This window comes from Lissotriton helveticus, chromosome 5_1 (assembly GCF_964261635.1).
Source record: "Lissotriton helveticus chromosome 5_1, aLisHel1.1, whole genome shotgun sequence".
In the NCBI taxonomy this organism is placed as follows: domain Eukaryota; kingdom Metazoa; phylum Chordata; class Amphibia; order Caudata; family Salamandridae; genus Lissotriton; species Lissotriton helveticus.
In genome coordinates, this window is record NC_136065.1 from 54,146,852 (window position 1) to 54,161,484 (window position 14,633).

Here is a 14,633-nt window from a genome sequence, read left to right on the forward strand (position 1 = left end):
CTAAAGAGAGCACCTGCACTTATTTTTTTACAAATTAACCACTGGCTCGGAGCAATATTACATATCGCATTATATAGGCATCCATTATCGTGTTTTGCAACAGGGATATCTTGCTGCACGTCACAGGAATATATTGCTCAAAATTCGATCATACACAACTTGCAATCGTTGGAATCGTGCGCATTAAAACCTCTTTATCAGCGCGATTGGCTGATGTTGAAGTCTGGTACGCAACAACTGGTTCAAATATGTTAGCTCAATGTTTCACGCTTATTACAAATGTCACCAAACATTTTTTAATATTTCACTTCTGTTCATTGTATTTTATTGTGACGAAAATCCAAGAACATAATCTTCCCAAAAGTTATTTACAAAAATTTAAGCTAGTGCCATTATAAATTACAATAACTTTTATTTAACTATTAATTATTGAAAAAAATAAAAGCCATTGTTCTTTGTAATATCAATACATCTAAGTCATGTAAATACAACACATATTGCATTACAAATGCTAAAGATGTCACATTTGCAAAAGTTAAAACTATTGGCATTGTAAATGATAAAGCTATTCATTTCGCTATTCTCAAAACCAACACATAAATAAAAAATTTGTCATTTACAATATTAATAGCTCAAACTTTCCTAATGCGAGACCTATTGCATTGCAAATGCTTGTTTTATATGTAGGTACCTGATGGTGAAAGACCTAAAAACATACATAATATGTTGCGGCTCATTTATGAGAGGCTTGCGCTGCCAGAGCACCAGTTTTATTTATCTCAAGCCTTTCTATGAGGCTGAGCAAAGTCACCCTGCATGGCATCACAGGTATTCAGTTAGACAAAGCAGGGCAGGTCGCTGCATTGCCTAACACTGCATCAAGAAGGTGTTCCATGTGTTCCATGTGTGCGCCTAATTTTTTTCCTCTTTCCATGTGTGATGCATTCAGCAGCTCACATTGAAAGACGAAAACTTCTCTCAGGATTGTTTTTGTTCCGGTAGGTTCCCTTCCTCCGCAAAAACAATCCTGCCTATGTCGGTGCTCGGAAGCAATTTGTGCGCCAACGCAAGAGGAACGGACAGGAATGGACCGTATTTCATGAATGCGGTACTTTCCTGCCTTTCACATTGGCGCAGAGCAGCGGAGCAAGAAGACTGGCGGCGCTGCCCAACGCCAATTCCTCATAAATGAGGCCCTTTGTTTTTAGCAACACCTTTGACCACGCCCCCACGATCACTGACCTTTGGTTGGCTAAACACTGTTTAATATTATTGACCCACTGAAAAAATGATTTTTTGTGGGAATTGGGGGCGTTTATGATTGTTGATGATAAGGAGTACCAGGTTCTAGAAACTTTTGTCGGGAGGGGGTCCTTACTCCTAAAAAGCGTTAGACAAGGGGGTAACGGCTTCAACAAATTTGAAGACTTCTGCTCTAGAGTGAGGACACGCTGGCATTCAGGGATTAGTCTAGGAAGCGTGAGTAACAACAACGTCATCTGGAGACAACATTACTGCTTTTGGAAACTTCCCTCTCTCTACAGTGTGTGAGGACCAGCCAGCATTGAGGGCTTAGTCTCATTCGAGTACGTAACAACAACGTCACCTGGAGACTCCAATTACTACCTTTGGACATCTCCCTCTCTCTGGAGTGTGAGGAACAGCCAGCATTGAGGGATGTGTCTAGAAGGAGTAAGTATCAACAGCGTCATCTGGAGACACCATAACTTTCCTTGGACACTTCCCTCTCTCGGCAGTGTGAGGACCAACCGTCATTGAGCGATTCATCTAATAGACGTAAGTAACAATGACATCATCTGGAGAGCAACATTATTACTTTTAGACACATACCTCTCTCTACTTTGTTAGGCTCAGCTGGCATTGAGGGATGAGCCTAGGAGGAGTATTTGACAACAACGTGATCAGGAGACACCATTACTACATTTGGACACTTCACTCTAGAGTGTGGGGACCAGCCAGCATTGAGGGATTAGTCTGGGAGGAATAAGCAACCACAACTTCTTCTGGAGAGCAAAATTACTACCTTTGGACATGTTGGAAGCTGGAGTCCCAGCCCCGCACTGCTGTCACCAAATGCGAGACCCTGGACTCCTTCCTCAACGTTAGGCCAAGTGAGGACACCGTTTGAGATAGCCCTGCTCCCCCCCTTAGTAGCTTGGCACGAGCAGCCAGGCCTATCTCCAAGGCACAAGTGTATAGTATGTGTAACCACACTCACATCATCCCACTGGTTACACCACAAATGAACTCCACACAAGTTTGATAAAAATGAGTATAAACTTTATATAAAAAGATATACGATCAGACGATACGATACAAAAGCCAACATATAATAAAGGGTAATATTCGTTCCAGCTGGCTGGTAGGTTCAAATCCCAACCACCGCTTTCCAAATGCTATTCTGGTCGTAATGCTAGAATCACACACGTTGCAATGGACAAACAATAGTGCACTGCGTAACGATACATTCCTGTGCTGGGCAAAGGAGAAATAATACAATGCGTAACGATACACCCCGGTACCTTGCATGGGAATTTGGCTGGGGGTCCGCCGGGACCCCCAGCCAAATTCCCCAGCACCCTTGCTGACACAGTCATCCAGATGGCAACCACTACACCCAACTTTTTAATCCTGGGGGATCTGAATCTCCATCTCCTAGACCCCAGGGATACTACTGCCTCTGACATTCTTCTCGACCTCATGTCCTATGACATCCGACTTGTGAACTCAGAACCCACCCATGATAAAGGACATCTCCTTGACCCCATTTTCACCAACATCCCTGACCTCAAAACCTACACTCCCCTTCCCCTTCCTTGGACCGACCACTTCTTTATACCCATTCGTTGGTATGTTCCGGTCCCGCCCATCCTCCCGCCAAAAACCCGGGTCACCGGCCGGCGCTGGCACAAACTGTCACCAGAAGAATGGACCACTACTCTCAGGGCCGCTCTTCCCCCCCCCGGCCTCTGACCCAGTCAGTGCGGATAAACAGTTTAATACCTGGCTTACTCAGTCACTGGACGATCTTCTCCCTAAAACTACCAGTTTAAAACGAGTAAAAAGAGTGAACCCGTCTCCCTGGTACACTCCCGATCTCAATCTTTTGCGTAAGGAGTGCAAAAGAACAGAACGCTTATGGAGAAGGGATAAATCCACAAGCAATAAAGCTGCCTTTCGCAGCTCCCTACAAAACTACAAACTCTCCCTTCGCAATGCCAAAAGTACTTATTATGATGAGAGAATAAAAAACTCCTCCTGCTCTTCCAGGGAAACTTTCCTCATTTTAAAGGAATTACTCAAAGCCCCGGAACCACGAGTCGAGAAACCCCCGGACCCACAAGCCTCGGAAGAGAAATGCCTCAACTTAGCCAGATTCTTCGATGAGAAAATCCAAAAAATTCTCACCTCACTACCTCCTGTTGATCTCAGTCTCATCAAGGAGAGCGATGCCAAACAAGATCCAGGTACCCCCCTTCTTAATTCCCTGGGCCCAGTAACCATCGAAGAAGTCACTGTGACGCTAACCACAATCAAAAGCGGCTCCCCCAGTGACCCGGTGCCCCTCCGCATCCTAAAAAAAGTTACCCCTACGATTGTCCCACCCCTCACAGACCTTATCAACTCCTCACTACTCCAAGGAATTGTCCCCCCCAGCTGGAAAGCGGCTGTTGTCAAGGCGCTCCTCAAAAAACCTGCACTTGACCCTCTCGACATGGCCAACTATAGGCCAATCTCCCTCCTCCCTGGAGTCAGTAAAATTACTGAAAAGCTGGTCAACAAAAAACTATCGCAGTTCCTCGAGTCTAACAAACTACTCAGGAACTCGCAAACTGGATTTCGCCCAGATCAGGGCACAGACATCGCCCTGCTTGCAGCAGTGGAGGAGGCCAGAATCATCCTGGACGCAGGAGGGTCAGTGGCAGTGATCCTCCTGGACCTCAGTGCGGCCTTCGACACTGTTGACCACCGGGTCTTAATCCAGCGACTCAAAAACATCGGAGTAGAAGGTACGGCCCTGGCATGGTTCTCGTCATTTCTGGACCATCGCTCCTTCCAGGTTTGGGAAAATGACTCCCGCTCCCCCGCAACCCCCCTCCAGTGTGGAGTGCCCCAGGGCTCGTCGCTTAGCCCGACATTGTTTAATGTCTACATGTCCACACTGGAGGAGGTGGTTGCCCCGTTCGGAGTCAAAATCATCAACTATGCGGACGACACGCAATTAGTGGTGTCTCTGTCTCATCCCAACCAGGAACCATCTAACCTCTTTAGTTGTCTTTCAGAAATCCAGGGATGGATGAATCGGTCATCACTAAAACTCAACGGATCTAAAACAGACATCTTAATCCTCGGCCAAAAGGGCATCTCCCTTCCCCCCAACATCTGGCCCCCTTGTCTGGGTGAACCCCCCATCCCCAAAGCTGAGATCAAAAGCCTAGGTATCTGGCTAGAGAAAGATCTGTCCTTCAGGACCCAGGCCAAGAAAACCACCGGGCTTTGCTTCGGACTACTCAAATCCATCAGGAAAATCTTGCCCCTGCTCCCTCCCGCCTCCCAGAAACTGCTCATCCATGGCCTCATCCTCTCAAGGCTGGATTATAGCAATGCTATATATCTAGGGGCCCCCGAAGCCACTTTTAATAAATTGCAAAGGATCCAGAACGCTGCTGCACGGATCCTTACCAACACTCCGGCCAGATCCTCGGCCAGACCAGCCCTGAAGCATCTCCACTGGCTCCCGGTGAGACAGCGAGTCGAATTCAAGGCTCTCTGCCTGTCCCATAAACTCCTGCAAGACAAAGGCCCCCCCCATCCTTTTTTTGTTTTTTTTTTTAAAACCTTTATTAATGTAAGCAAATCAATACAAGCGCAGGCCTACAACCACAGGGGCCGGCCGCAAAATCAGGAGATCAAAAACAGAGCAGTTTAGACGTGTACGATGAATCAAAGTACATTAGAGCCATAAGATGTGGTCGTAACACAGGAAGGCACAAGGATAAAAGAGGTTTCATTTTTATAATATTAAGAGGAGGCAGTGGCTATATCAACAAAGGCGTCATACAACACAATCAGGTAAAAGGAGACGGGAGGGGTATATCCCTCCATACATTCAGAAAGCAATAATAAGTAACGGAGCCAAAAACACCCTACGCCCGCCAAAGGTGGGCCAAAGGTAAAGGTCAAACAATAGCAAGCAAATCAACAGGATGTCGTGTAGAAAGCCCACCCGTACCAGACAGTAAGAAAGGCAAGTGCAGACACCGGCTAAATAAAGGAGAGAAAAGGAAGACATAGCCAACCCCTTAGAAAAGGGAGAAAAAGGGACCATAGAACAAAACAAAGTAAAATAACAAACCCCCCCAACACCCGCCACCCTACATCACCGTAATGGCTATGGCCTACCCCACTAACAGCGTGTCTGTCGCCCCAGAGTCACCCAAAAATAAGGAAATAAAAGAAAGAAGAGAAATGTAACGAAAAGGAGAGTGAGGAGAGGAGCCGGCGATGTAAACACCCGCCCCCCCCATCCCCGCAGCTAAAAGCTTAAAAACTCGAGGCCCAAAAAATACAGAGCAAAGCCCAATGCACAGGATACAATCAATAACAGTTCACAAGACGTGTCCCAGGTTCACCATTAACTAAGGGGAAGTCCTGCCGAGACCTAAACAAGGTCACCCCTGGCCACTTCTAGGAATAGTAGAACTGCCAAACATCCGTGCAGCCAGGAGACAGTACGATACAAAAAGTCCATACCAGGCAGGTGAGGCAGGCAGCATCTTCGCACAACACTGTCCCGGCCACCAAGAAGTAGCTGACGACACACGGCGGCAGCCAGAATGCAACAACACGCCCATCACCAAAGCAACCAAGTCCAAAAACAGGTCTGCCCAACACGGGTCGGAGAACACAAGATGCGGAAAACAGTGCAGCACAGGCGCCGGATCCACTTGGTCCCTCAAAATCGTAGATTCATCCGGGGACCTCGGCTCAGCAACCGGAGGAGAGTGAACAGCACCAACTCGGGGAGAAGGCACTACGCCACAAAATGGCGGGTCAACAATGGCAGCGATCCGTAACTCCAAGTCCCAGGACTTCCCGAGTAGATCGGTCTGCAGAGTAACCAGAGCAAACAGCACATTACTACGCGTAAGCGCCGCCCCATGTAACCGCGGCCCGGGGGTCTCAAATGCAACCGTGTCTCCGTCTCCGGGAGGGATACACTTCAGGGGGTCATTCGCCATCTTGAGCACTTCGTTCTCCGCCATTATCCCCTCCACCTCCAAGTCCATGACGACCTCCCGAGGCAACAGGACTCACAGCCGATCAGCGGCGGTCGGCGCTCGGCGAAGAAAGGAGAGTCACCAGAAGACCGGGTGTGCTCCCAGCAGCTCTCCGGGAGCCAGGCACCGGTTCCCGGACGGGAATAGTAACATGAGCGGGCGCCAAACCCAAGGGGACCCGGACACCACGGCTACTCTCCGGCTCACCAACAATTCGGGCATACGGGGTGACCCACTATTGGGAGTGGGTCAGCTCCATCTCTCCCGGCTCGCGGCTCCCAAGCTCCCACCAACAGGCTTCTCATCCAGACCAGGGCCACCAACACTCCGAACACCGCCGGGCCGGCGCTGCACTCGAGGCCCCGGCGTCAGGGCTGGGAAGGCCAGCAAGCAGACAAGGGCAGATCGCAGGAACCACTGCACGTTGGAGCCCCAAAATCAGACGGTAAGTGTGCGATTTTCTCTAACAGCTGAAATCGGAAGGCCTCGATCAGGATTGTCGACAGGATAGGCAAGCGGGGAGGAAGGGATCTCAGAGCGAAGCGTTCATGCGACTGTTCCGATCGCCATCTTGGCTCCTCCCCTCCCCCCCCCCATCCTTAAACAATTCATCAGGCCATACAAAGCCGCAAGATCTCTTCGCTCTGACCACAAACACCTTATAACTACCTTCAGAGTGAAGAAGGCACGCACTGGCGGGCGGTGTTTTGCGGTGAAAGCGGCGCGCCTGTGGAATGCCCTCCCCTCACACTTAGGATGGAGCCAGACCACCTTCGGTTCAGAAAATCTCTGAAAACCTACCTCTTCCCTTGATCCCCTCCCTCACTTTCCTCCTCTGTGCCCGATCTTAGCGCTGGGATGCTTACGGGTTACTACGCGCTCTACAAAACCTTAAAAATAAAATAAAATAAATAAATAATGCAATGCATACCGCTACTATCGTGTACTGCGCAATGAAGGAATAATGCAAAGCGTCACACCCCCAATCACGTACTTTGCAATGAAGAAATAATTGCAATGCGCACCGCTACAATCCTGTACTTTGCAATGGAGAAATAATGCAATGCATAGAGCTACAATCGTGTACTTCGTTATGCAGAAATAATGTCAGGCATCATAAGACAGTCAGGCAGTTTGTTAGCAGCAATTTTGGCAATGTGTATCACGACAATCAGCCTCTTCGATAACAGCTGCCCCCCACACGTATCAACAATGACATAAATACAGCATGTAAAAGTGTCAAAGGGAGAGTGAGGATTAGAAAGCTAGTCCATATCCCCTAGCCTATTTGTTAAATCAATGAGAACTAGTCTGTCAAGACGTGATAAGAAACTCTAAGCCGTGTGTTGTTACCAAAAAAAGAAAGAAAAGTCTTCTTTCTTTATTCTGAAGTACTCACCCACCAACCTAGTTGGTGGCATGCTTCATCATAGGGCACACCTGATGACACCGAGAGTGTCCCTGGTGTGCTACAACACCTGTGTTACAGTGGAGCTGGTATACTTACTGAGTGTGCAGTGTATGTGACGTGAAAGTGAGATTTAAAAACTGTCCAGTGGTCCCATTTACCCAAAAGGGATTAACTTTAATCTTTGGGCCTCTGGCAGCAGTAAAAACAAGGCAGCAGATGTAGGTGGAGTGGTAATAAGGGGACTTCTGCATCCAGTGAGTGGTCTACATGTTTCAGCCAGGCCTTTAATATAACTGGCTTTCCTCACGACCTAGAAACGTGAAAAGTGCGATCTATACTCTCTATTGGGTATGGATCTAAATATGTGTGGCACACGCTAAGGTGCCCTATGTGTGAGAAGGCAGTTACTTCTCAAGGCATTCCTGTACACACAAACATAAAAGACAAACAAACACACAGATAGGTAATTTAGGCATGGTAGCTGAATCACATCAATAATTAATAGCCGTAGTGTTCGTAGTATATACGATAAAATAATGGTGTAGTGGAAGCATTGTGTGTGGTAAAGCACATGATAAGTGAGAATAGTAAAAAGGAGGGTTATTCTCACACTAGCGATTAACTACTGATGCCCCATGAGATTCCGGCAGAGGTACTGGCACTGTGAAGAAAAAGAAGAAAAGGGGAAAGTGGTCATCCTTTGTAAAATCTGGAAGGGAAAAAGGTCTTACCCTGTTCGTAGCGGGAGAGCTGTGCCTCGTGATCTACTTACTACTTGAATGCCCAAGACCTGTGGGAACACCTCTGTTGCTGTTACGGATCTCGGTGGATAATGGACCCAGGAGATATAGCTCTTTAAGTACCTTCGCGGTTGCTCAGCTGTCTCTCATGATCAGGTACACGTGAGTGGCGTCTGTTGGGAGAGGAGACATAGACAAAAGACGGTCGGCATGGAGACTGAGCCGCCTTGTGTTTATATTCGCCAATAATGATGATGTGGTAAATTTAAGCGAAAACTAAGCAATATACGCTGGGTTAGGTGCGAGTATATGCCCGTAGAATAACTCACACCTAACCCAGCGTAAAACTACAAAAAACAAATCCCAGCTCTTGTCAGATCCCACAGTTTGAATTAGAGCACTTTTGCTCTGAATCATACAGCTGACCAGTTGTAGGTTTGAATCAGAAGCAGCTAATTGGATCGCAGCATTTAGTAGCAAACCGCATTTTACTGACCCGGCTTCTCTACTTCGGCTACTTCAGAGAGAAAAATGGCACAAAATGTTTTGTTGCATCAGCTTTCACAGCATTAAGCCACTCCTCCATGTTTGGATAAATTACCATATCTTTAACCGTGGCAATGATACATTCCTTCCTTCTTGTTCCCTAGAGTCTAATTCACTGTTTTCAATTGGTAATCTAGACAGAAAATCCGCTTTCACATTTATTCCTCCTGCAATATGACTAACCGGAAAATAAAATTCCAGCAATTTTGTAGATAATCTTGCCAACCTGGCTGTAGCTTTATTTTATCTTGTTCCCAAACAATAGGTCAACCAGAGGTTTATGGTCCGTTCTAAGCCAAAATATTCTTCCCCACAAATAGTGCCTAAACTTGTCTACACCCCACACACAAGCCAACGTTTCCTTTCTATTACTGAATACCTTAATTCCACTTTCTTCATCCTTCTTGAAACAAATCCGATGGTAACTTCTTTCTCTCCAATCATTTGTGACAAGACTGCTCCCATTCCATATGAACTTGCATCAACTGTAACATATGTATCTCTACCCTCTACATATGGTTGAAGTACATTTGCATAGAATTCATACACTCCAATAAATGAACGCAGCTGTTCTTTGTCTTTGGGGCTAGGAATTTAAGTTACCTTCTACTATGCTAGGTCTAGGTTTCACTCCATCTTTTGAAAGAATATGTCCTAACAATTCTGGTTCATTTACTCCTAAAATGCATATGTCTCCATTCTCCTGTAATGTCAATAAAACCTTTTCTACTACTTCACTGTGTTTATCCTCAGAGTCAGTATGTACAAGAATATCACCTGGGAAAACAACTACATTGGGTAATTATTTCATAATCTTGCTAATTTTTTTTGAAAAACAGTTGCCGCTGTCAGTCCGAATGGCATGCGACAAAATTGGAAAGTACCATCAGGTGTGACAAATGCTTTTAAATGACGTGCTTGTTCATCTAAAACTACCTGATGGTATGCAGCTCACAAATCCAACTTCGAAAACCATTTGGACTGACCTACTGACTGTGATCAAATCATCTATGCATGGTAAAGGATCATTCTCAACCCATATGGCATTATTTAGTGATCTTAAATCTACACACATGCATAAATCTTCTGTTTTCTTCTTTGCAAGAACAATGGGTGAAAACCACAGTGAAGCATCAACTCTCTCAATGATCCCTTCCTCTTGCATAGCTTTTAACATTTGAGAAAATTCATTTCTAATTCTTTGTGGTATGTTGTGAAGTTTGTGCTTTACCCAGTTGCTCCCTCCTTTATTTCAATGCTGTGAGAATTTTGTTTTACACAACCCATTTTGTTTTTAAAAAAACCAGAACATTTTGCTTCCAATGTGCATGATCTAAGACAGAATTTACAATACATACAGGATTCTTATATCAGGGTTTAATTATCATTTCCAAACTCAGCCTGATGCCACCATCCTAAAACATTTATACCTTTATGTGCCACATAGATTTTGCCATGAATAGTTTTATTTTGAAATGAAATATCACTCTGAAAATACCATTCCAGATTTATTCTGCTGCCTTTAAAAGAAGTTACAGTCAGGAGATAGCAGTTTCTTTTGCATCCGAAATTCTTTTTACTTATCAATTGCTATAATTGGGATTCTTGCACCTGAATCAATGAGAGGAGATATGGAACAATTATCAATTCTCACTGGAAACAAAGGATACCAATATCTATTTTCCTGCTGCACACTGATAATATCTACACAATCTATAGATAAAATCAATTCTTCCACTTGTTTTCTAAACTTCCTCGGAATCTTCATCTTCTCCCTGATCATGTACATACCTAACAGCAAGACATCTAACACCCCTGCATACCTTTCCAAAGTGCCCAATTTCTTTTACACTTCCAGCATTCTTGACCAATTGCAGGACAATTTTTAAAACTGGACACGTGAAGAAGAACCACATCTACAACAAAATACTTTGAATCGATCCCAAGCTACATTCATATTCTTGTTGTTTTGTCTTTTACTCCCCGTTGAACTTTTGCTTCTCCCGACATTTCTACTATTGGTAACAGGCCGCACCACTTTGTTTTGAGAATTACTATTCACAACTGATATGTGTGGATTTAATGTTTCTATTTGTTTAGCATCTAATTGCAAACTCTCTATACTCTTTGCTAAATTAATACCCTCATCCAATGATGGATTCTAGCAGGACAATATTTTTTGGTGTATTTTCTTTGAATAACATCTACACACTATTTGATCACAAATCAATTGAGATGTATTCTTTTCAAACTCACCGTAGCTAGCTAGCATTTTTAAAACTGTCACATAAGAGTCAATTGATTTGTTGATAACTTGCACCCTCATAAAAAATTGTGCCTATGGACAACAAAGTTGATTTTCCCCTAACAACACACACTTGTTTAACAGCAAGTTGAAATGCATCCATATCTTCACTGTCTGCACCTGTATTTTCCGGTAAATGATCAAACACATTCTGACCTTCAATTCCTAGATAATGATAAAGGAGAATTTGTTTCCTATCGGCTCTAAATTTCAATCTATCTATGGCCCCTAAATATGTATTAAGCGATCCATGCCACAATCTCCATTTCACTGGAGGTTCACCTGGTTCGTGTAGAAAAGGACTTGAAGGAGTAACTGTTTGCATAATTACCACAGGTGGTAGTCATTTCCAATGAACTACACCAGTAATGAAGTATGGCTTTGAAAATGTTAAAAGCACACAAATTATACTAGCACACCTAGCTGAACAAATTATAGATAACAGATCTATATATTTTTTTAAGCTGTAATACACAGTAAATACTGCATACAACCATATATATGTTATAGAGAGAGTATCACTGACGCAACATTCTATAGTAATGCAAAGTGTGCACGTCACTGATTGAATATATTGTCATTGCACACTCGCACTGTAAAGGCTGTATACAATAATATATAATGTAGTGTGCGTATCACTGAGGTAACAAGCTGTTGTAATGCAAAGTGTGCGTGTAACTGATTGAACATATTGTCATCCCATGCTGAATGTGACCTCTGCAAAATAAATTATGGTCGAAGTGTGCGCATCACTGATTTGATTTGACACGCCGTGTAGCAACACTTTGTTTGCAGAGTCAATTTAAAACTCAAGATGGCCGCTATGTGTCTTACATAATTGTCACTGGATAGCGATCTAGTTCCGTGTAACCAATGAGTTACGTCAGCTCCTTTGCTGTTGAAGCTGATCCTGCATTACTCAACTTCCTGTATGCAGCTCCGGTATGACCCTGCTTCACTTATTTAGGTAGATAAGAGCAGCATGTGTATTCTCTCACGCCTTGATGTAACACGATTCTTTACGCGCATAAACAAAGGTGTTGAAGTGTTACGACAGAAATAGAGTGAAGCCGCGTGACTCTTCCATGCACTCACTGGCATTTTTTACTTGAATAAGGCGCTCCTTAACTGCCACCCAGTTTCCGATATAGAATATCCACCTGAGTGAATTCATGACAAGATTATAATTTAAAACAATCCCCTGGGCCTTAGTCAAAAAGATAAACTGTAGTAAACATTACCTTTAGGAAGAAATGAAGTAGTTGACTACCAAATGTTGATTCCAATGTGACCGGGAAACAAAAAAAATCAGGATCCCATATTTCTGACCACATTTGCAGTGTTCACATACTTCCAGAAGACATAGTAGTTCTTAAAAAGTAGATTTATTACAACTGGAGGAGCAACAGTATAATGGTCTGAAGGGCCCAGGAGATTAGTGTCCACTGAATCCCAGGTTCCTTTTAACTACATGACAACATACATTCTATACATTCTAACACATTCCATGAGACATAGGCTTACCTTACACAAAACTAAACACTTGCAGTATGCTAAATATACTATATATACACACTGAACACCACACAAGTTTTACACAAACTAAATCCAAGTGTGTATTTCCCATGGACTACACTTCCCAGAGGGATTTAAAGGTAGCTTTAGTTTTGGTTTCTTCCTCTTTGCATGACTGCTGCCAACTTGAATTAAACTTCAGACTTCTTTAACTCTGACAGATCCACTTTCGTGTTGACAACTGGACGTTGTAACAGTTCACGTAAATTGTGGTTCTCCTTGCAGTCCACTACACACTTCCATCCTCTACGTTGGATAACTAGAGGTTAAAAAAAAGGAAAGTTGGGAAGAGAATGTACAACAGTTATAAACCAGCATAATTTGGGGGCTGCGTAACCTTTTGAAAAATCTCTTTATTGTGCGTGTAATTACTGATAGGTATATAATATTACACAGTCGGTCATGGCAACTTTTTTTTGCTTTGCGAATAAGCAAAGTTGCTTTTGGATGAATCTATATGAAACTTTTAAAAATAGTAAAAAGTTTATCTTATTGGGTTCAGTATGGCCTGTTTTGTGCTGATCTGTCCAGGGGAAGGAGGGTGGTCGAGGAGGGGAGGGCGTTGGGGGGGTCGAGGAGGGGAGGGGAGGGCGTTGAAAAAGGAGCCCTTACAAATCTTTGCTCTCCTCTACAGAAAATGACTGAACGGGAATACACCAAGTTTGGCATGAAACGAGTTTTTGCTTGGTATACTGTAAATCCATTCCATAGTTTGAAAAATTTTCAGTGGAATATTGTTTTTGCAGACCTCACTTAAGTTCAAGAACCTTCTGCAGACCCAAGTGTTTAAAAAAGGAACAAATTCCATTGGACAAGGATTTTTCTCCTGTTGTCCATGAACAATCTGTAGCCTCAAGATGAATACTTTGGACCCACGTGCTGATTAGTTGGTTGCAAGAGAAAATGTTGTCTTGTGGATCCATTACAGGACACAGGGCATGAACCCTGCATCTTTACAAAAGTTTTGAAGGGCTGCATATAGAGATAGGATGACTACACCCTGACCCTCTAGGCCTTACTGAGTCATTGTCTCCCCTGACACCATTTTTTTTTTAAATGTGTCCGTGTTGTCCAGGAAACAGACTTTGAGCACCATTTTGAATGTGATGTCAATGCCTTGAACTCAACACACCCAAAAAGGGGGCAATAATCAGGGTCCTACTTTTGGAGGTTGTGGAGATATCAGTGCCATCTTGAAAGTGTCAAGTCTGTGGTCCATTGGTGCCACTCTGAGTGTATCAAGTCCACATCCTCAAAATACAGGCCACGCCCACTGCATTGGAGGTCGGTCATAAAGGGTGGGGTGCACCAGCTCGTCCAGGCCCTGCACAACAGCCCCACTGCAGCTAAGGTGGGGCTGTGGCGCACCCCATAGAGGGTGGGGTGAAGGGCCCTGCCAGAGACCACGCCAGGAGCCTATCCCCTCCTGCATATGGGATTCATGATAGACCACTTTATTCAATTTGCACCACTTTATTCAATTTGTAGGATCAATGGATTCTATGCGAAACTATCAATAGAGCTAGAAGTACACCATGGGGTAAAATGAGCTTTTTTATAGGAACCATGGAGGCTCTGCTGAGTCTATAAATTGCAAAAAATAGGTTTTTATTTAAAAAAAATGCATTTATAAAGTGAAGGTGGCTCCAAGAAGAGACTTTGTGCTCATGTATTGGGAAGGAACACACAATAAAGCTGAGTTTAGTCCTCTGACTGGATGAATGGTTGAATGTGGTTATCAAGGTTTTCATCGG

The 14,633-nt window shown here is 44.1% G+C and overlaps 1 protein-coding gene across 1 annotated transcript in view; it reads right to left on the minus strand.

The window, feature by feature from the left end:
• Positions 1-12,676: 12,676 nt before the first annotated feature.
• LOC144752945 (pregnancy-specific glycoprotein 22-like) overlaps positions 12,677-14,633 on the minus strand; it is a 230,167-nt gene continuing 228,210 nt past the window's right edge. Inside the window, exons 9-10 of the mRNA XM_078640756.1 lie at positions 12,879-13,138; positions 12,677-12,823 (exon numbers count right to left, since the gene is read on the minus strand). Of these exons, the coding sequence (XP_078496882.1) occupies positions 13,109-13,138 (30 nt within the window). The 3' untranslated portion in view covers positions 12,677-12,823; positions 12,879-13,108. The remainder of the gene's footprint in view (positions 12,824-12,878; positions 13,139-14,633) is intronic.